The 23,274-nt window shown below is 45.2% G+C and overlaps 2 protein-coding genes across 2 annotated transcripts; one reads left to right on the forward strand and one right to left on the reverse strand.

Annotated features, from left to right (window-relative positions):
- Nucleotides 1-299: 299 nt before the first annotated feature.
- On the forward strand, nucleotides 300-1,991 carry LOC127209640 (heat shock cognate 71 kDa protein-like). Its single transcript, XM_051169322.1, has 2 exons — nucleotides 300-401; nucleotides 1,355-1,991. Exons 1-2 carry the CDS (start codon nucleotides 300-302, stop codon nucleotides 1,736-1,738), a joined length of 486 nt encoding a protein of 161 aa, XP_051025279.1. The 3' UTR covers nucleotides 1,739-1,991.
- A 6,409-nt stretch (nucleotides 1,992-8,400) lies between these two features.
- On the reverse strand, nucleotides 8,401-18,869 carry Znf330 (zinc finger protein 330). Its single transcript, XM_051169021.1, has 10 exons — nucleotides 18,747-18,869; nucleotides 17,647-17,778; nucleotides 16,145-16,164; nucleotides 15,690-15,760; nucleotides 14,330-14,409; nucleotides 11,936-12,062; nucleotides 11,414-11,518; nucleotides 10,310-10,356; nucleotides 9,613-9,730; nucleotides 8,401-8,648 (listed from the first exon to the last, which is right to left on the reverse strand). The coding sequence occupies exons 2-10, from the start codon at nucleotides 17,764-17,766 to the stop codon at nucleotides 8,401-8,403; spliced, it is 936 nt and encodes a 311-aa protein (XP_051024978.1). The 5' UTR covers nucleotides 17,767-17,778; nucleotides 18,747-18,869.
- Between the last annotated feature and the right edge of the window lie 4,405 nt (nucleotides 18,870-23,274).

The following is a 23,274-nucleotide window of genomic DNA, read 5'->3' on the forward strand; positions in this document are numbered from 1 at the left end:
CTTATAATTCAAAATAAAGAGCAGCGGGAACTTCAGAGGACAGTGTAGGCTCAGAGTAGCTTTTGAGCTGCGTGACACCTGAAGTAGATAACAACCAAAACAACTGAGAAACGGAAAAGAGGGGAGAGAGAGACAGAGACGAAGAGAGGGGGTCCACAGTTCTCTCTTGTTCCCACCACAAGGCTGGAGAGACGGCTCGGGGGGTGGCCCACCTGCTACATAAGCATAAGGCGCTGCCTTTGGGTCTCCAGCATCCACATTAGAGGTGGGCATGATTTTAAGTGCCTGTGACCCCAGCGATGGGGGCTAAAGTCCTGCAGATCCTCAGAACTCGCTTCTTGGCCAGTCCAGCCATAGTGGCCAGCTCTAGATTCAATATGAGGAGGACCTGTATCCAAAAAGTAAGGTGCAGAGCAAAGAGGAAAAACATTCAGAGTTGACTTCTATGCTCCACATACCCATGAAGAAAACAGGTACGTATGCACACCTGTGTGCACATGCATACACCACACACACACACACACACAGAGAGAGAGAGAGAGAGAGAGAGAGAGAGAGAGAGAGAGAAATCCAGTACAAATACAGCTACCAGATGTCTGCACGTAATAACATAGCAGTTAAGCTGGGTGTGGTGGTGCATGCCTGTAATCCCAGCACTTGAGGAGGCAGAGGCAGGTGGATCTCTGTGAGTTCAAGGCCAGCCTGATCTACAAAGTTCAAGACAACTAAGGCTACACAACCTTGGTCTTGAAAAACCAAAAATAATACACTATACTCACAAAAGTAAATACACTATACACACACACTCATATACACACATACAGTATACTACACAACACACACACACACACACTCATAGCAGAACATTGGTTTAGCAGATTTCAATCAGGATCATGTCCTCTGCCAGATACGATGTTTAACTATGAGATTTTACTTATTATCTGCAAAAGATCACCAAATATTGGATTTATTTAATAATTTTAAGTTTTGTGTTATTCCCTCTCCATGGATGAGAAAATGTAGGAAAAGAAGTTAGTGTTTTAAAAGTGACAAACCACTATGACATGGTGGCACACACCCATAATCCCTGCTCCTAGAATACGGAGGCACATTTTCAAGTTCAAAGTCAGCCATGGCTACATGAGATTTATCTTTCAAAAACAGTTTAAGAAAAGAAAAAAAAAAAAAAACAGGATTTGACACAATATTTGGTCTACAAACTTTTAAAACATGTCAGCAAAACCCATGTAGACATCAGTTGTTTCACGTAAAAATCTACCGCCCCTCTAAAGTCAGTGCTGAACGTGGCTAGTTCTCCAGGAGTGAAGGTCTCTTTTAAAATTCTCCTTCACAGTTTCAAGCTGAGAAGTACAAAGCTGAAGATGAGAAGCAGAGAGATAAGGTTTCCTCCAAGAATTCACTGGAGTCCTATGCCTTCAACATGAAAGCAACAGTTGAAGATGAGAAACTTCAAGGCAAGATCAATGATGAGGACAAACAGAAGATTCTAGACAAGTGTAATGAAATCATCAGTTGGCTGGATAAGAACCAGACTGCAGAGAAGGAAGAGTTTGAACACCAGCAGAAAGAACTGGAGAAAGTCTGCAACCCCATCATTACCAAGCTGTACCAGAGTGCTGGTGGCATGCCAGGAGGGATGCCTGGTGGCTTCCCTGGTGGTGGAGCACCTCCATCTGGTGGTGCTTCTTCAGGCCCCACCATTGAGGAGGTGGATTAAGTCAGTCCAAGTAGAGGTGTAGCATTGTTCCACAGGGAAACAAGTGAAGGACCCAGATTTATTTAGCAAGTTACATGGCAGTTAAATTAAACTGCTACAATAAATTTCTGGGCATTCTCAATACTTGAACATGGAACATGTGCACAGGGAAAGAACATTGCACTTTATAACACTGTATCTATCCTAGGGTGGAAAATGCAATGTCTAATAAAACTATTTAAATTGGCACCACAAAAAAAAAAAAAAAAAAAAATCTCCTTCACAACTCTGCACAAAAGATTACAAAAATAAATAAATAAAATCTCAATTCTTCAAACATTATCATACTTCATTTCTGAAAAAGTCAAGAGTCATTTTGAGCAAATAGAGCTGAATGGAAATTGTATTATCAATGTCGAATAAAAGCTATGGTGATGTCTACAAAATACAAATGGCTTCTCAAAAGTATCGATCCAAGTGTGACTAAAAAGTATGGAGTCTCCACAGCAACTTTTAAAAAGTATTTATGAGTTTAGGAAACACATTTTAGGTTTCTTTCTCCTTACGTTTTGGATGTGCAATAACCCCACAGACTGGTGTGTTTGAACACTTGGTCCTGCGTTGTTGATGCTGCTTCGGGACCTAGCAACACCTCCTGAAGGTAGGGCTTAGCTGGAGGAAGTGTGTTACGAGGAGGTGGGGCTTAGCTGGAGGAAGTGTGTTACGAGGAGGTGGGGCTTAGCTGGAGGAAGTGGGTCATGAGGAGGTGGGGCTTAGATGGAGGAAGTGGGTCACGATGAGGTGGGACTTAACTAGAGGAAGGGAGTCATGAGCAGGTGGGTCTCTCCCTGCATCCTGCTTCCCCGCCCCATCCCAGTTTGAATGCACAGCCTCTGCTCCTGCCAGTACAAGTAGGTGTTGCATTCGTTGGTGGGCTGTCTCTTCAAAGCCAAACCGCAAACCAAAATAACCGCCTCTCTGTTTATGTTGCTTCCTGTCGTGTATTTGATCATAATAACCCAGAAAGTAGCGAGTGCACTTTTAAAACATGGTTTTAATGTAGGGCTGGACAGATGGCTCAGGGATGAAGAGCTTTTGCTGTTCTTCTAAAAGACCCAAGTTTGGTTCCCAGAACCCATGTCAGTAGCTAACAATCACCTTAACTCTGGGGGATATGACACCTTCTGGTCCCGACAGGTGTGCACACACACGACATACGTTCACTCAGACACGTAAACATTAATAAGAATAACGTTAAAATGTCTTTCTTTGGGTCTCTGTGTAGCTTACTCACCTATAGCTCGCCTTTCTATGCCTAGATTGTTATTAGAGCTTTCCCTAGCTGCGCTAAATCTCATTTATACTCTTCTGTATCCTTTTTTGGTGTTCTTGCATGCTTTCTGTTGTTGTTTGTAGTTGTTGTTGTTGTTGTTAAAGGCATGCAGTTAGCCTGGTGTTAGTGACTTCTACTAATGAGTGCCCAATTTCTTAAAAAAAAAAAAAAAAAAAAAAAACGCCTTATTGAGTATGCAATCTCAGAGGAGCAAAACTGAGGGAGGAGTAAGGGAAGCAAACAGAAGCATCACAGGCTTGGCTCCCCAGGTGCCAGTCCTAGGACAAGCTAGTTTTGTATTTCACACGGTCTATTCAGAGAAAACATTGGAAACTGCTGTGAAAGAGAAAGCGACAGCTTTCCTCACTTGCTGAGGTCTTCATGGCAGGTCACTCCTACAAGACTGTTAATGTCCTGCCCTCTGTGTTACCCCAAAGGGACCCTAAACAAATCCAGCGACCTCTCAGACCCCAAAGGCAGCTGAAAAGCCCAAGTCTTCCAAAGCCCAGAGATGCTATGGGTCTATGACTGCAGGGATGGCGACCACCATGGACCCTGAAGTTCATAGCAGCAGCACAGGTGTTCTCTGGCCTAGGCCTTAGCAGCAGGACGAGCAGTCACTCCAACAGTTTCTCTGCTCCAGGGGAAAGCGCACGGGGCAGCCTGACCTGTATGCTCAATTTTCTTAACCAATATATTTTATTAACAACTTAGTGACCGAGCATACGTCACTTATAACCCGACTAACCAAAACAATAGGAAATGAGGATTAATGGACACAATAACAAAACCGTAAGGATATCAGTTCCTGGCACAATCTGCAGGATTTCTTCTGCTGGAACCTAGAGTAACCAGAACCCAGAACCTCAGCAGGAGCTGGAGCCCCGAAGCCTTCCCTCAAGCGGTTCTCTCTAGGAGAGTCTCGAAGTGCAGCGATGAACAGCCAAAACCATCCCAAGTCTCCAAAAAGCCCCACCTCCAGTGCTGGGCTCATTTATATATCTCCTCCCAGAGTCCGTTCAAGGGATCTTTTCAGCTGGCAACAATCAAGCTCCCACACGAGGTGGTCGGTCGTCTAGTGGATTAACCTCACCTGTTCTCTCACAAGACCGTTCCAGTCCCACACTTGGGATCCTAAAAAACAGGTTTATCTCTCCTTCACTGACCTGGGAAGCTAAATGCACATCAGGCGCTCTGCCTGAGGAGGAGCTCAGTGAGCTCCTACGATGACAGCATCTCGGCTCCACAGAAGTCACACACGGCGAGTGATGGCTGCCTTTGTATTGTACTGCCTCTCATTTCAAACTCCAAGGCCTTCAAGAGGCCTTGTTTACCCTTAAGCCTGACATTTGTGTTTTGACAGCAGGTGTGTGGCAAATGCTGACCGAACCCTCACCTTGACTTAAAGTAGAAGTGCAGGTCTTTGCTACGCACGTTGTTATGAGTTAGCCATGGCACTTGGTATATCATTTTGCCTTTGCACAAAAATCTCTTTATCAAAGCCCCCTTGCATAAACGCATGTTGGTTTTGCTCTAAATCCTTATGAATTGTCAGCATGTCTGATGTACCGCTGCATGTTTCTGACCCCACAAAATATGGTTAGAACTGAATATATTGTTTTATCCTTTGAATAGTTCGCATTGGGCAAAAAGGCACCCAGGGTCATGCTGTGGAGCATAGTAGTGCCCGTTATTTGGTCTTTTCACTTTCTGAAATCAATTAATACATTCTGCTGCAGCAGAGGCTTGTGGGTGAGTTATGAAGGTTGCCCTCAGATACATCAGTTACTATATCCCAGAAGAAGAATTTGCCAAACCAAATACAAAAAGCAGAGAAGCAAAATATATTTACTCATGTATAAGGATATTGAATTAATAGTCGTCATCGGGCCATGGCGAGCCTCAACAGCCGAACAAGTCACCTAACACTACAATACAGTCAGTCAGGGCAGCCCTCCGTAGCTGTGGTGAACCGTGAGGCTGCCTGCTGGTTCCCAAGCCTGCTGATTTTGGCGGCTTACCTGGTGTCGTGACTCAAACCTTCGTCTGCATAGGATCTAGGCACCATGCCTTTCACAGGCTGGATAAACTGGCCATGTCCACCGACGGCTATTCATAGGCATACTTAAACCGGCCTGGAATCCTCTGGAGCACTCTCAGATTCCTCCCCCAGGTCTGTGCTCCCTTCTGGTGGATAGACACTCCTCCCTGCCAAGACACTGAGTTCCCAGCTTTCTTTCACACCTGGACATAAAGAGCTCCAAACACAGAGGTGGTATAAAAAGGGCACTTCCTGGGTCCTCTGCCCAAGGTGTTCTTCTGAAAACACAAGATTCTACATATCCAGAACCCAGAAGCAAGATATGTAGGTAAGATGGGCCATCATCGGCTCTGCATCCTTTCTATCGCTACAAGAAACACCACACTCTGCCATCACTCTTGGTGGACATAGTGAAGGGGACGACTTAGGAGAACAGTTCTGAGATTTTGATACTGGATATCCCCCAAGGCCCATGTGCTTGTCTCTCAGGGTTGCTCCTTTTCCAGGTGGTGGAGTCTTTTAAGAGGTACAAACAAGTGGGACTCTCTAAGTCATTGGGAAAGTAGCCCTGAAGAGTAAAGTGTGACTGCAGCACCTTTCTCTCCTTTGCTTCCCAGTCCTGAGTTGAGCACTTTCGCTCAAACACGCATGCTCATCTTGATGCCCTGCCTGTCTGCAGACCCAAAGCAACCAGGCAAACCATCCATGGACCAGAGCCTCCAAAACCATGAACCAAATAAAATTATCAGTAATTTGTTACAATAATACAAAACTATCACAGATAGTCAGTTTTAGAGGTTTCTAGTTAGTCTTCTATAAATCCAGTAAAACAAACAAACAAAAACATTCTAAGTTTAAATTTAGCCAAAACCCCTGCATTAGTGATCACCCTCCCACTCAGAAACAGGGTATCAAGGTCAACACTGACACTATTATGTCTAACAGACACAACACCTTGAAAGGTTTTCTATCCTTTGGTCTTTTCTTCACTGGTAAAAATTACTTTAAAAACCAATACAAATATAGAACCCTGGGGGCTTTATTCTGCTGGATTACTTACTTATCATCGTTACTATGCCCAAATATTCAACAAGAAGCAACCGAGGATTGCTTTTGGTTCCTGAGTCGAACCACCTCACACTACAGTGTTAATGGGGGACCGCCCTCACCCTCTTACCATGGTATTCATAGTTTTGTTCGGCCACTCAGCTCCTGTTGTACTACCCCGGAACCCTGCGGGTTACGTCTGGATTCCTTGACAGTCATTACACAGTAACCTGACTTTGGGCAATCCGACACACCAGTCGCTCCTACTTTCTGTCTAACAGGCTTTCACCAGAGAGAGCTCTCCCAAGTTTTCCTGGTAGCAGCCAATCAGCCTCCAGAGAGCGTTCTAAACTTCGCTGTCTGCGCATGTCTCTGTGGCTTTGTTGACTAATCGTTATCTGCGCATGTCTCTGTGGCTTTGCTGACTAATGTCCAATAAGCCTTCTTGTGGAGGCTATCTCAGCTAAACCACCCATCACTTCCAGAATGCAAATTCCACTCAACATCTTAGCTGCATTTATGTCTGTGCGCAAGTGCAAGGCAGGGGGAAGAGGCGCACATGCTGTACACACGTGGAGGTCAGACGACAATCTGCAGAAAGCAGTTCTCTCCTTTCGCCGTGTGGATCGAATGCAGGGCATCAGTTTTGGTGTTACCCAGTGAGCATCTTGCCAACCCTCTGTCAACATTTCCTTTCCCATCCCCCTTAGAAAGAATGGCCACAAATGAGTTATTGATTTAACTGTGCCTCTAGAAGCTAACAATTCAGACCACGCCCCAGGATCCTAACCGTGGTATTAAATCCTTTAACGAAGTTAACTGTTGTGTAACCTAGGAACCCTGTGGCTGGGGTGGAGGTGAGGTGGACACATCCATCACATGGACTTCCGTTCTGCTCCTCTCCAGCGGTGGTACCTCCAGCATGCTCCTCTGGCTTAGAGAGCCTGCGTTTTCTCGGGTCTTGAGCGTGTCTCACTTCAGCTGCACAGGCTCCCTACTAAAAGGGCATGCGATCCGGGGAAGCCTCTGCATTAGGGGCCCCTTACCCTTAAAGATCTTCAACAAACCCCGCATACCTCAGTCTAACCTGGCAGGGTTGCTCATGTTTTCCCAGTGCCCTGACCTCTTACAAATCCAACATAGAAACTGTCGCCCAGATTCTCTCCAAATCCCATAATTCAGCAGCCCAGCAAGGTCTCCCTCCTTCCAAGGTTGTGGTTTCTATGGGTCTGAATTTGGTCGCAGCTGGTGGTACTATCTGCGAAGACTGTGGCTCCCGTAGGAAGTAGACCTCCAGTACCTCACGGTGGGCTTCCTGTTCTGCTTCCTGACTGCTGAAGTGAGACAAGACCGTCTGCTATCCTGCTCCCATGCCTTCCTGCCACAAGACTGGATCCTTCTGGAACCGTAAGCCAGAGTGAACCCTCTCTTCGTGAGCTGCTTTGGTGTTTCATCAGCATGCAGAGAACTGAGCTAACCACTAAGTGCCACACCCTAGAAACCAGACACCTGTGCCAGGGACCGTCCAGTCCCCACTTCTCACCAAAGATAGCATGTAACTCATCTCAGATGACTGCCCCAATATTAGGTCGGTTTATAGAAAAATACTTAAATGTTTTCCAAGAAACAAGAACTCAGTATCAAAAGTATTCATGTATAATAATACTAAATTTATTTTTAATGAGATCCCTGGGTGAAGTATCAGCAATATTACGTGTACAGAAACAGCTAGATTTCTGTCAGTCCGTGCGACATTAACAAGCATTAGTGAGGACACGAGCACATACACTGTAAGGAAATGAACATGTCAAGACATGACTATTTAACACAGCATGACCAGTCGGTGAAACTCACAATTTAACATGACTATCCTTATATGGATTGAAATGAAGAGTAAGAATACAGCAATGTTACCCGTTACACTTTGTAAAATCAGATACATGAGTCTATAAGCAGTGCTTTTAATAAACACAGTAATTAACTTCCAATAAATATATTCCTTTCTGTTCCTTTATCATGTTATTTTCTATGTTATCCAGCTGGCAAAACATGCCAGATAACTGAAATCAGTGACATGACACTGCACTTGCCTTCCATTCAGCTTTTTCTTACTCTGCACGTCCTATCGTCAGTTCCTATAGAACCTGCTAGAACCTGCCCTGGGCCCGGTGTGAGCAGCCATCTGGAGAGGGCAAGGAAGGTTCCCATGAGCATCCTCAGGAATCGGCCTGCCCTCCTCACAAGTGCCAACAAGGCCTGCCCCTAGTCCTGCTCCTCGTAGTGAGCATAGCCGCTGGCATAGGTCCTTCCTAAGTTCAAACCAGTGAACAGATCTGATGACTCGGCATCTGAGTCCTTCCCATCTTCTTCCTCTTCATCATCCTCTGCTTCGTCCTCCTCATCCTCCTCATGGTACGCAGTATCTCCGTACTTGTCAGACGACAGGCTCCTCCAGTAAGCACCGTCTCCCTCCTCTCCTCCAGTCTGCCTGCCAAACTTCAGGGAGCGTGCTACAAGAGATAGTTACACGCATGTCGTCAGTTAGTGCCATGCTCACACATCCCACTGCCAGGGGACATACTGTTACACTGGTGCTTAAGGAAAAGGGAAGTTCTTCTCTAGTTTTCCTACAGAAATCTATACAGCATAATCACAAATAACTAAGGCAAACACCAAACCTCAGTGAGTATGGTCAGTATGATTCTGTATCAAAGTGAAGGCTAAAAACCTCACTTGCTTATGGCAACACATTTATCTTTTCAAATAAAAACAAAGTTCCTATATATAAATGTACACACACACACACACAGCGCCAGGGAGGCAGCTCCATCAATTGGGTTTAGTTACCTATTGACGGAATTTGAACCACCGGGGAGTGAGGCCTCTGAGCATGCCTGGGGGCCCTTCATTACGCTGGCTGTTGTAGGTAGGACCACTCCCCGGGCAGGGATCCTAGACTGTGTGGCACGGGAAAGCAGCGCAACGTGAGCACGCATTCACTCTCCTCCTCTGACTGTGGACACATGAGCAGCACCTGGCAGCTCCGCTGCGCTGACCTCAACTATAAGCTAGAATAAACCCTTTTCCTTAAATGGCTTTCATTATAGCATTTTATCATAGCAGCAAAAAAGAAGCTGAGACAACCAATCAAGTGCTTGCTACGTAAATCAGAGGACCCAAGTTCAATCCCCAGTACCAGCACAGCAATTTAGGTGTGGCAGCACATGCTTATAATTGTAGCACTGTGGAGGGAGACACCAGAAGATGTCTGCCAGCCAGTCAAGCTTAGAAAAACTTGTCTCAATAGCCTCGCAAGGAATGGCACCCAAAGTTGATCTCTGCTACACACACACACCTCACCACACCCAAAGTTGATCTCTGGTATATACACATATGCGTATGCGCAGAAAAGTAGAGGAAAAAGGAAATAGTAAATTTAGTCTAGGCACGAGTCTACCCCACGAGAAGCCTTACTTGACATGCTGAGGTCCTTTGTCTCCTGCGTTTCGTGTCCACACTTAGGGCAAGGAGGTTGTTTCCCTTTTTCTTGCTTAAACACCTTGCTCCTTGTATGTTCATCACAGAAACAAGCCTATACGAGAGAGGCAGAAATAAGGCAGTATTTAATTTATAAGACATAAAAACATACCATCCTATATCACAAGAAAATGTGAACAGAGTTTTGCTTAAGGCGGAGCTAAGAACTGTACTGGACTTGTCGTGTGCTCTTGATTGCAGTTTCTTAAAAGGAAATGGATTTTGCCGGAACTCTTCAGAAACAGGACAACGTAAGGCAGACACTTACTAGACAGAGGATGACATGGGAGGTGGCTTATCCACGAGGTCATGTTTGAGGCTCTAGATAACAAAATGGTGGCTAGTTCATCTTCAGAGTACACTGCCACCCAGACAAGGGCCGGAAAGGCAATATCCAAGTCCTCAGTACTGAGGGAAATGCGGAGGGCCGCTCAACAACATGGGAAGGCGGGCAGGGTAAAGTGACCAAAGACAGAGCTGTTCTACGCAGCAGAAAACACAGACAGTGCAATTCTGCAGCACTCAGGCGGAACCAGGAAGAGTAAGACAGGATACAGACAGAAAAGGTGAAGGACTAGAGCAGTGTTTCTGAAGTAAGTTATTATCTGTCTAGTGACCTTTGAACAAGACACACCTTACACCGGAGGCACGAATGCTGGCCAAGGCGATTGCAGGAACCACCTGTGGGAGACATTCATCATCTTAAAATCCCGTCAGCTACTCGGACCTTGCATATTACTTCTGCCAGTTACTGAATCACTGGATGCTCTCTCAATGGCATCACAGTTGAGTCAGTCACTTGCTGACCTGCAGGGCTCGTGCACGATAAACACACAAAGCACCCATGCTTCCTCCACACGTAACTTTATTTTTATTCTATACATTCTGCAGAAACCTAAAGGGGGGTGAGGTACACAATATACTTTTACATACTCATGAAAATTTGTGTAAATACTGAATTTTATATAAAGTATATATCTCTTATCAGTAACTGAGCAACTACAATCTGCACATAAGTGATAGAGTTAGCAACTACCCCAGAATGAGAGCCATATGATGGAAGCAGGTAACTGAGAATGCCAGTCTTTTCTAGGATGGTAATGCTACTTAGTGAGAGTCAATACGAGACATCGTAGGACAATACTTTATGCTTATTCTCATTTCAATAAGCCTTTTGAAATTATCTGTAGAGAGAATTCTATATACTATTACTATTAACCCAATTAGTAACTGGTTCTCATCTGGACAATTCAGAACTGTTTGTAGGTGCAGGTTAAATACAGATCTGAGATACCCAACCCGAACGGAAGATGAGCTCTCCAGGGAAGAGCCTGAGTCCCTGCACTGTTAGAGTTGAACTAGGAGCGGGGTCACTTACTGGAAGGCACTGAGAAAGGGAAGGAGAGGGCTGAGCTTGACTGGTAAAGGAACCTAAAGGTTCACAGGTGGTGAACAGGACCAGGAATGCTACAAGAACACCAACGCCTGGTCAAGGCCACAAAATGGAGAACTGCTCAGCCAATGTACCACTATTATCCTCATGGAAAAATTCAGAGGCAACGATTGGGTGTTTTCCCTATAAACAAAACACACACACACACACACACACACACACACACACCACATATGCACCCGCACACACATTACAAGGTAGCATTAAAAAACTTACTCCTTTTAAATTGAGTGTCACACATTACTCAGAAGCCTAGGTACGAGAACAGCTAACAGAACAACTTACATTTAAACGTTTCTGCTTCTAGGACTTGGCAGCTGGCTTGATGTTCAAACTGGTCATCTTCACAGAGAAAATTATGGCAAAAAGAACAGCTGAATATTCTGCCTCCTGTAAGATTACAATAAAATCCACATATATTATATGGCAAACTTAATAACTTTAAAAACCCTTATCCTTGTCAAAGATGGCAACTGATTGCATACGTACATCAAAACTGTGTGGCAACAGCTAAAATAAAGTTGCTGATGTACTTCCTATTGACATTGGCCTGTGGGCCTCACTATCTCCTGCCCACTTACAGAACGGTCACAGGCCTAAGAGAGGCTGCCTGTCCTCCCCAAGCTCCCTCCTCATCTGTTTGGGTGACTAGTTCTAGCACTTACTAATACTGCTGCTGCAATCCCCTCCCAACTAAACTCATGTCTGAAACTGTACTGTGGTTAAAGATTTCAAAGTATCTCTATGGGGAGAGAGCACTAGCATTTACCCATAACTAAGACATGTTGTTAGCACCTAGTCACTCACCATGGTCCCATACCCCTCGCTCACATTCCACACACTCTGCATCAGTGAGTGGACAGGCACAGGCATGGGTGCTAAGACACTTCCGCCCATGGCACACCCAAGCTTCACAGAAGTCACATATTGCACCCTGCAACAAAAAAACAGCAGCTCTGGGTCAGCTACCACAGGAGCACCCAGCTACTAGGGCCCTTACAAAACAAGCAGAGGAAGGGAGGCCAGCAAGTGGGAGGATGGCTGACTTGTGAAACCAGGTGTAGAAAGCCTTACGTGTGTCTCTCCTTGAGGAGGCAGGATTCTGGCAAGAAAGAGAAGAACTCTCAACTAGGTAATCCAGACTTTAATAAGGCAGACTTCACAGTACACAGCAAAGGGCTAAGAGAAAATATCAAGGATGGCCTAGTGGCGCCCCCGCCCCCAATCCCGAGGGACAAGGAAGGGTGGCACATGGTTATCAGCACAGGAAGAAAGAATGGCAAAGGACTCACCCCTGAGAGAACAAAGCTCTGTCCCAGAGAAAACCCCAGGTTAGGGAGATTACTGCAAACACTATACATAAAGCCAGCATTACTCTCCTCACAGAATGTAATTTGGACATGAAGTATAAACCACACTGCAGAATATAGCAAAACTTATGGCTCATACTTATTATCTTTTAATGAAATAGAACAAAATATGTCTTATGGTACTAAAATTCCTCATAAGATCTTGTCCAGTAAAGATAATGTGTAATTAATATATACTTTTTGTCAAATTTAATGTTAAAAAATTAACCTTAAATTCTTTTGAAACTTGTTTAACCAAAAGGTTTGAGTTGATGATCTTCCAAATTCAGGAAATGTATTTTGTGAAGTCTGTTTAACATTTTAGAAAAGTACATGGTACCTTTAGTTGGATGACCAACTAAAATTACAAAGAAAGCTCTGCCATTTTGTGGCTTGGGGGCACGGCAAGCTTCATCCCTCCTGGCTAGTTTTCATGGTGTTAAGGACACTATAGGCTCTACCAGAGGAGGAAAGTCATCATCAATCTTACCCAGATGCAAACCCTGTAAGCTACAACTGTGACCATCCTGGCAAGATTTGCCGACCGGTGCAACAGTGGCACGAATGTTATGGGAGTAACCAACTACTCCTGACTGAATTTAAGCCTACTCCAGGAGATAGAACTTGTATCTGGCATTATTATCAGGACAAAAGAGCCTGTGGCTACATAGGTCATACTACTAATATTTTGCTAATTGGACCCAGAATTACAATGATTCTTAACAACTTATTGCTATATACACAAATCAGTGCATCTCTTCAACCTCACTAAAGAAGCTTCTTTTCTTTCAATAAATGGTAACACAAAGACTAAAACCTGGTCAACATGCAGAAATAAGAAACTACAGAGTATAAATGTACCAGTTTCTCAGTCTGTTCAAACTACTGTACCAACCAAAGACATGTAATAAGCCTAGAACCCCTCTTCAGATGTGACCAATGGACAGCGCGTTCTCCACAGTTGTGTGGAGAGTGGGGACTGACTCTGACATGAACTCTGCTGCCCCCTATTTGACCACTTCCCCTTGGTGGGGAGGCCTGATGGCTCTCAGAAGAAGGAGAAGCAGCTACCAGGATGAGACCTGATAGGCTGTGATCATATGGTGGGGGAGGAGGTCCCTTCTGTCACAGACCTAGGGGAGGGGAATAGGGTGAAAGAGAGAGGGAGGGAGGGGGAAACAGGAAGATACAAGAGAGGGGATAACAACTGAAATATAATGAATTAATTACTTAAATTAAAAAATCCTAAAAAGAAAAGAAAAGAAAAAAAAGAAAAGAAAAGAAAAAGGGAGAGAGACTGCAGAGTGCAGAAAGAGGTCTGCAGCATATCCCTCCCTCCCAGGCTCAGGGATCTCTAACAATGCAGAGGTGGCAGAGGACTATGAGGAAACAAAAGTGGACATCAGACACAGTGGGAAGCGGAACACCAAACACCACACCAACTCCGACAGCAAGCAAAAACCTGTGAAAGAGGCTCAAAGCCAGCAAGATCCCAGCATGGAGGAGAGCGTGAGCACACAGTCCCACCCTTAGTTGTATTTGACAGCTTCTAGGAGAGGAAGAGTCAGTTTTCTTTAAGGTTGTGGCCCCAGTAGGATGACCATGCTGCAGGGCAGGCCTACACCTAAAAGTATTTGGGTAAATAAATTGGACTGAATATGGGTTAAAGTTTTAAAGAAAGAACACAGATAGTATCTGGGCAGACAGATGGGGCAAATCTTGAAGAGGTAAAGGTCAATATGATGAAAATATATTGTAAGGTATTAATAAAAATTATTATTAAGACACTGGTTAAAATGGCTTTATGTCATCCATGAGAACATATTATACTAAGTCATGAAAAGCAGCTTACCACCATAGCAAGGCCTGTACTGTACACACCAGCATGCTTGATGACGCAGTCTGAAGACTTCATCATACACTTTGTTTTTCCTGGTAAAAAGAGTGTATATATGCATTATTAGCCCTACAAATTGGTGCATACAGAAACCATTAACTAATTCCTCTTTGATCTAGCCCAAATGCCTATGGAAATAATACTTTTAAAATTATTAAAGCCGTTTATCTTCCCATTTACATAAAAAAATTACAGAGATCTCATTACCTTAGTCAGATCTTCTGAGATTAGAAATGTATTAATCCATAAAAGTTGTTATATAATTTATATGCAACATGCTAATTCACGAAAGCAGAAATTCCAGGCTATGCACTGTAATCTGACAATCATTTTGACAGTTTCAAATCTTATGAAATCCAAGTGAACCAAAATGCTGTACACGCATGCTTTAAAATGAATCTTATAGTCATGAATCACATAGGAACAGCCCTGCATGGATGTACCAGGTGTTTCCTGGCACACACCATCAAAAGGCACGGCAAACGCTAGTTGTTTAGACCCAAGCCATTGCACCTAAGCTTATCCCTATGTAAAATCACCACAGAGGGGCTCGTCTAGGAGTTACCAGCCCCGCCGTGGCAGGAGCTGCGTATCAGATGCTAACAGGGTTAGTGATGGCACACTAACTGCCCATCAGACTACAGAGTGGAACAGGAGACACACGGAAAAGATGCCAGCATCGTGTTTCCTGAGGAGCAGAGTTAGATGGCAAGAAATGGGAAGAGAGAAAAACTGGACACAGGGGAGAATCTGCAATAGAAAGCGCACCACACACAGCTCTGTGACGTCCTGGAGACGAGACACTGAGTGAGCATGCACAGCTGCCTCTACCTTCTGCAGACTCTTTCTCACTCTGCACCCATGTGCGTAAGTGCCGCACAGGCAGGTGAGCCTCTCTTCTCCCACTAGTGGCAGAACTGAACACATGACTCTTGGACAACTAGAACTACACTGCAAATAGTCCACATGCAGCCGTAACCACCACCCTGCAGCTCGGCACTAGCTGCTCCGCTGGAAACCATCATCTTCTAAGTAGTGTTCAAAGAGAACGCTGAGGGGAAAGTCTGGAGTAAAGCTGATTAGATTTCCTAAGGCAAGTCTCCAGGAACACACGGTAGAAATCCCCCATGACAGCAACACCCTTGGCATAAGTGTTTGTTCAGATTACTTAGGAAATGCCCTCCTTTCTTCTCTAGGAAATGCCAGTTAGTTTTACTCAAATAACTTGAGTTATTTGAGGGAAACAGTTCCACCTGTACTTCACAACTGCCAGACAAACATTTGATGAAGACATGCTCCACAGCTGTGTACTCACCACACTGTGCACAAATTGGTAACTTCTGAACAGAATTACAAAAGTAGCAAAATGCTCTGTTCTTCTGCCGCCTTATCAAGGAAAACAGAGATTTAAATAGTCAGTTTCAGGTAGAGGATGAGACCATAACTCTGTGCTGGTTAGCTTTGCCAACCTGACCCAGACTAGAGTATCTGAGAAGAGGCCTCAGCTGAGGAACCGCCTCCATCAGAGTGGCCTGTGGTCATGTCTATGGAGCATTTTCTCAACTGCTAATTATGGGAGAGGCCACACTGCGCTGTGGGCAGTGCCGGCCCTGGCAGGTAGTCCTGGGCTGTATAAAAAGGTCGCTGACCTTGAGTGGAAGCAAGCCAGAAAGCAGAATGGAATAAACCCTTTCCTCCCCAAGTGTTGTCACAACAACAAAAAGCACACGAGGACAACGTCATACAGAAAAAGAAATTTAAAAAACTTACCTCTGACACTTGTCACATTCCTGTAAAATTAAAAACATAACATTAATTTTCTGCCGGTCGATAATGGAAAACTTACTAATATTATAAAGACTATTCTCTTTCCCACAGTATGATGTAACTGGTTCTAGACCCCAGTTCCAGCTCTCGCCATGTGTGCAAGCTCTTGCACGTGCTCCAATAGCAAAGGAAAACAAAAAGTAACACTCTGATCCACGATGGAAGAAGCTTTATTGCAAAGAAGTTAAATATATTCCATTTGCTTTGGTTGTTTTAAAGAAGCCCAATACTACACAAAGCAGATACATGTCCCTACTCAATTTTCTATTTTAATTGCAAAACATCCTATTTGCTTATGTTGGGTAGATGCTGGAAATAAAGGAGGACACGAAATACTAATGAAGAACAGCAACTATCTACATTACTTAGGGTTTTCAGAGCCCTCTGGTCAGGTCTGCTCTCTACAGTCAAGGGGTGAGTCTTTCCCCAAGTGTGTTCTACACTCTGGCCCCCGCGCCTTCACTCTGGCCCCCGCGCCTTCTTTCTCTAACACTTTCCCCCTTCATGGAGTGAAACCCTAACCCTGACTCTCATTACAGGGACTTACATATTAGTCACTTTGCTTTGTCTGTTCAGCCCTTACATCATAAACCAGTCTTGGGACAGAAAAAGGACTCAAGCCAACCTATGATAAATCGTTTTGTGGCGTCCACAGTAATGAGATGTGACATAAGCACGCTACCAGAAACCAGGGAGCTAAGCAAGCACAGCGTGACAGTCCTCAGAAGCTGCAGGAGGAAATGCAGCCGAAGCAGAGACGGTCCCAGGATCTAGCTGTCCCCGCATCTTCTTTGCCCATTCCTTCCCCCATACTTGCAGTTACTACTCCAGTGACCTACTTTTCCCTAAGGTGAAATTGTGTTTCTGTCATCCATAAACAAACAAACCCTACACAGTACATGACACTAGAGCATTCTACACATGGATAAAAGAGGCACTCCATTAGCCTTCGATGGTGCGCCCAGAGTTATGCAAACACATGGTCCCATAAATACTCAACATTTGCCAAATGAAGTCACACATTTTAAAGACCAACCTACTTAGCACAGGCAAAATCCTTTAAGAAAAGGGGAAATGCCTAGAAATCAGGACACTCAGCAAGAGAAATCACTGAACGAAGAACGGCTAAGAGAAAAATGACAAAAGCCCAATGAATAAGACACACTGAGCTAAGGACAATGGAGAAGCCGGAACTGCTCTCAGTTCCTGTTACCCACTCTCTCCTTCAACACCTACTATCACCAGCAGTATATGAGGTGCGAGGCCAGGCTTGATGAGAGAAAAAAAAATCATTATTACTCAGTAAAAACAGTGACCATGCCCCTACCAGGTTTCCATGTAGTGAACACATGGGCACACTGTGGTTGATTTTTTTTTTTTTCAGGTAGATTCTATACCATATAGTTCTTCCTTTGCGCCACCAGCGGATGTTTAAAAGCTCTTACCATGGAAGCATTGCATGGGTGCTTGGCTAAGTCTACAGTGCCTCTAGACGCCCTGAGTTGCTTCTCGCGTTCTCGACGGTTCTCTGCCTTCTTCCTCGCACCAGTCTTTTTTTTCGGCATCTCTCCCTCTTTCTAAACAAGACAAACAGAAAAGCCGTAAGTGCTGGATTCACTTAACACTGTGTTTACACTCTGCTTAGATATTAAACTCATCTCATCACTTCTACAGTTACTTTCTAAAGCCTTTAGCAACAGTGCGCACACATCATTCCTGCTGTAGTTTAGCTACCAAACAACTCTGAAAGAGCAGCGGCACTAAAGAGCCGAAGTAACTGTTTTCTCACTCTAAACTTAACTATTCTGTTCTTCATTAAAAACAAAAAACAAAAACAAAAAAACTGTGCATGCACCATTAATAAGAAATGACTAAAACACTCATTTTGTGCCAAGCTGAAATAACCATTTGGAGATATACAGCCACAACCAAAATGCTGCCAACACACTGTACACAATCACCTAGATGGTATCTAAATAAATATATCCAACAAGCCAAGCACCGACTGCAAAACCAACCCATTCTCTCTGAAGATGAAGCAACTACAGTTGCTTTCGCTCCTCCTTGGAAGCAACGATTTTAACTGGTCAGATGCTTGGAAGTTTGTTTCCCATAGGGACATCAAACCTTACAAAACCGGTTTTTAGCACTCAGAAAAAGTACAAGTTCGAGGGCCGGGCTTCTGTTTGACGATTCCAATGCCCTATCCTTTCGGGAAAGGCAGTCCTAGGGGTTAATTAGTGGTTAAACATCGGGGCCAAGGCACGGGACCTTCCGTCCATACTTAAAGTTCAAGTCTGGAGCATGTGGCTGGATGACTGGCCACGGGTGCAGTCATCTCAGGCCTGCGACATCTCAGGCCGATTTTTTTTTTCTCCCCTCTCGAATTGTTTGTGCCAATGACGAGGGGATTCTTTCAGCTCGAGCGTGGACTCCAGTGATAGCGGGGCGGCACTGGGGGGCACTGGCGGCGGGGACGCGGGGACACCCACGCGCCTCGCGACCCGCCAGCCGCCCACGGGTCCCTCACGCTCTCGCGGCCCACTCGGGTCGCGCAGCCTCGCTCGCGGGGACGCGCCGCTCACCGCTGTGGTCGAGGACGCAGAGGCGACTCCAACCCGCGGGCCAGAACCCCCGGGGAGACCGGTGCGTGCGCGAGTCCGAAAGGTTCCGATGGTGGGAGCCAAACCGGATGTCCTCCCACGTCAGAGCTCCCAGACTGTACACGTCAACCGGAAGTGTCCAGCCGGCCCCGCCCCGTTCTGTTTGCTCCGCCCCGACCTCGCCCCCTCCCCGCGGGAGGAGCAGGGCCCGCCTTCCTCGCTCCAGGCGGAGAAGGAAAGCAGGAACAGAGACCCAGGAAGTCAAGGCCTGTGCTCTTATTCTGATTTTATTTTACCCAGAGAATTGAGAAGTCCAAAAGGAAGAAAAAGATGAACCCACAAAAACTTTTGAAAGAAAAAAATGAATTTACTAACGATTTTTTCCCCTGATTCTTTTGAAATCCGTTTCTTTCTGTGAACCTGACAAGCCTTACATCTCACCTTTTTGTTTATTTATCTTTGTTGGTTTTTGAGACATAATGAGAGTGTAAGTCTGGCCTTGAACCAATGACCTTCCTGTCTCTCTGTCTTTCTGTCTGTGTCTCTTCTCCCCCCCCCCCCCCCCGCCCTGCTCCCCTCCCCCTCCCGCCTCTGCTGGCATTGCACATCAGTGACCGCAGGTCCCATTTTTTCACCGATTATCTCGCAGCACTGACGTTCCAGTTCTGAGTTGTCTTTAGGTTGCGCTCTGTTGTGTGGATTCTGTTCCATTGTGAGCAAATCCTCCCACATTCTCTGCTTGTGCCCTGTGGCTGAGATCTGACTTTGCCACAGGACTGTTTGCTTTAAATAACACTGAAAGTAAATGTATTATTTTCCCTCCTCCCTCAGCTCTGGGGAGGAAGACCTTGATAATACTCCTAGTTCCAGAAGCGGTCATTACTCACTGTCACCTGGGCTTGAGAGTAGCTATTTTATCCCCACCCATAGTTTTGCCTTTACCTTCACTCGCATTTTGGTCTCTTGATTTCTTGGTCGCCATCTGCTAACACCTTTACTACACCCCAGGACTCTACCTCCGTGACCAGGCCTTGAACTGTCTCTCCAAAAGAGAGCTGCTCCAGCAGTGAAATTCAAACTCCAATGCCTTTGCTTACTGGACCCCTAAACTGTCCCAAGTGTTCTTGTTTAATCATCCTGTTCAATCCCCCCCCCCACCAACTTCCACTTTAATAAAACATAGCCCCATCACTTCAGTCTCAATTTGACATGTTTTTTTCCTACTCCCAGTAATGATGTACGTTTTCCTTCCTATATTGATTTTTTGGACTGTTTACTTGGGGGGCCTGGGGGGGGCATAATGCATAAATAGGAGTCTATGTCACTAAACTCTAGCCTAGCCTGTCAAGATTCCCCTCTGTCCTGTATTTTCTTAATCAACTCCCTAATCAGTCCCATTTACCACACTCTCAAAACGGATTTCTGCTTTTCAACCTTTCAGCGCTTTTCTCAGTTTCAGCAGACATCGCCGCCTCCCCTTTGTATAAAGCGACGTCAAGACTGCTCCGAGATACAGTTAACAAGAAGTTTTTATTGTAACTACGAGGGAGAGTGCAGCCAGCAGCATGTGGAAGAGTTCAGAGCAGGGACAGAAAGCAGTAGACTAGACATGGCCAGTGGACTGAGCCAGCCATGAGAGGAGAGAGAGAGAGAGGGGGGGGGGGGGGAAGGAGGGAGAGAGAGAGAGACAGGGAGAGGGGGTGTTTAGAAAGGAAGAAAAGAAACAAAAGAGGAGAGAGGGCTAAGAGAGGGGACCAAGAGAATAAAAGGGCCAAGCGGGCTCTCATGGCCTCAATGGCAGGGTTATATAGGACTGAGAAGCTGAGGAGAGGGAAGTCCATGAGCTGGAGAGGGTTAGAATGCAGAACTTTGTGGAGGCCCCAGTACTGTGTGAGCTGACCAGCATGTGCTTTGACGTGTGGTAATAGGCACCACAGTTAGCTATCTGTCCCTAGTTTCTTTGGGACCCGGTACTCTTTCACAAACAGAAAATGTCAACAACAGCTAACATGCATCTAGGGTTTTGCTCCTTGCATTCAAGGCACTTGGCTTGTGTGCCCTTAAACAATTTAATGCCTGGGGAAATGGGGAGATAAAAACGCAACCTGACCCAAAATTATACAGCTGTTTTGGCTTGGGTGTAGCAGGAACCCTTGTATTCTCTTGGGCTTGGGACAAAGTTCTGATATTTGCCTCCATCAGAAGGACGACTGATAACCTTGAAATGGATATGGTTTTTAAATTCATTAAAAAAAAATAATACTAGTAAGCCTATTCCAAACTAAAATAGTATTCTTGAGCAAAGATGATTATACTTTCCTATATGACATACATAGATAAATGAAGGAGCCATAGCTCATAATTGAAGTATAAACAGCCCCCCCCATCATGTGCTTCCAAGTTCCGCGTGTTCCCTTCCACCCTTCACCTCCACAGTGACACCTCGTCCCTCATTCTAGTCTTATTCTGTGCCCACAGTCCTACCTCAGTTTCCCAAGTGCTGGGATGACAGATGTGGACCACCACATCTGGCTTCCTGGTTGTGGTTTATATACATATATATGTATGTGTATACACACACACACACATACACACACACACACACACATATTTGAACAAACTGACCGGTATTCTTATTCGTTACCCATCCACTTTGTCTCTAGGAACACAGGAACACCATACTTAGCAGCCACCTCCTGGTCACCAGACTTCTACGGCCATACTGTCCTTGCCATTCATTTCAATATCTGTGCCGACTTAGGTCTACCTTTAGCCTAGTGTTCAGCTGGAGCTGGGTGCAGGCTCTAAGGAGGCATCTGTGTGGGTTGCAAATAACAGAGAGGGCCAGCCGCTAGCTGTAGAAGGCGCGAAGCTCCTTGTGCTCACAGATCAACACTAGGGAACTTGGGGTGCTAAGCTCTCCAGTGCTTATTCCTTCTAGGGCAGGAACGCAAGACCTGCTGTGTCCACCCCGAAGGCTGCAGTGGAGCTCTGCAGCCTGGTGACCTTTATGCTCTCTATGTGGCCAGAGACTTTTCACGTAACTACGTTCTCCTCAGACCCTTATCATAAATATGTTTTTCTCAGTCAGTCATAAACCTGTTTTGTCAGTCAATCTAACCGATCTTTACGGACTGTACAGAGGGCTTGCATGTAGTCATATCTGATCTGCACTTCCCTTACTTTGTTCCTCAAGGAGAGTTGTGTATGTCTCGTTGTGAAGGGGGAACGAGATAGTCACCATCAGAATAGTTTTCACCAAATTGCTCTGTGCTTAAATTTGCCTAAAATAAACAACTGATGGTCAGACTCCTAAAGTTTGAAACAGCATCCGGCTGCTGAGTCACCCTGAGTCAAACTACCTCCTTGTCCTCCTGCAGTCCCTCTGCTGGCCATGAGGTTGCAGAGTCACTCAGAATTAGCTGGAAAACTGGGCCACACTCAGCCTCAGAGGATTCAGAAGAATTGCAAATGTGCGACCTTTAGGTGTCACAAGCCAGCCCATTGCATCAGTCTCCGTCTGACCAACATCCTGACCTTGGAACAGCCATGAACCCTGGCTTTGGAAGTAGATCTCCTTTGGAGCTCGGCCACACTTAGGATTAAGAGTTGGACCAGCTCCCGAGTTTTTTCTGTCTTCCTGCTGAAGAATAGAAGCCTGTTCATTTCCTAGCAGATACCCACTCCATTTTACTGTTAGATTTTAAAATCCAATTAAGCACTTTTGGCTTTTTTTTTTTTTTTCCTGTTCTCAAATAATTAATTTTACTTAGCAGCAGGCACTGCCATTGTCCTCAAAATGAATATTTCTCTCATATTTTCTAAATGCTTCATACATTGCACCCATTAGAAAAATATCTTCTATTAGAGTTCCATCCCAGTTCATTACTGATGAAGGTTTTAACCACTGCACTGCTACCTTGTGCCAACGGCCATCTGTCGTATGCCTGTCACCAGTAAGAGGGCCTCAGAGCAGAAAAGTGGCCATGATTCTAGTCATAAATCCTACCTTGGTTTCTACCTATACAGAGCAGACCTGGCTCTTACCTGCCTCGGAAACACACTCCGACATGGAGTTCAGTAGAGGCAGTCTGTTTGGGAAAGTGTTTGGAACCAACAGGCACAGAGCAGGTGGTAATGGGATGGACAGAGGGAAGAGCTGACCTGTCAGTAAAGGTCCTGCCTCTGAATCTGAGACCTCTCTTCAGTGTTGTCCTGACTTCCAGTAGATGAACTGGATCTGTGTAAGCCTCTGACGTTCAGTTTTTGCAGAAGGGCAACCAAAGGAAAGGGTGTGTCCTGAGGTACACCACTAATGAAGAGATTGGACAGCTGGCTAGGGCCTGTTTGTGACACGCCGGGCATCTCAGCTACATACTGTCACCTCTGAAGAAGGACATTCATTGATAGCAAAATAAGTATTCCCAGAATCCCACTGCCCAGACCCTCAGTGAAAGAACTCCACAAGGT

This window comes from Acomys russatus, chromosome 26 (assembly GCF_903995435.1).
Source record: "Acomys russatus chromosome 26, mAcoRus1.1, whole genome shotgun sequence".
Taxonomy (NCBI): domain Eukaryota; kingdom Metazoa; phylum Chordata; class Mammalia; order Rodentia; family Muridae; genus Acomys; species Acomys russatus.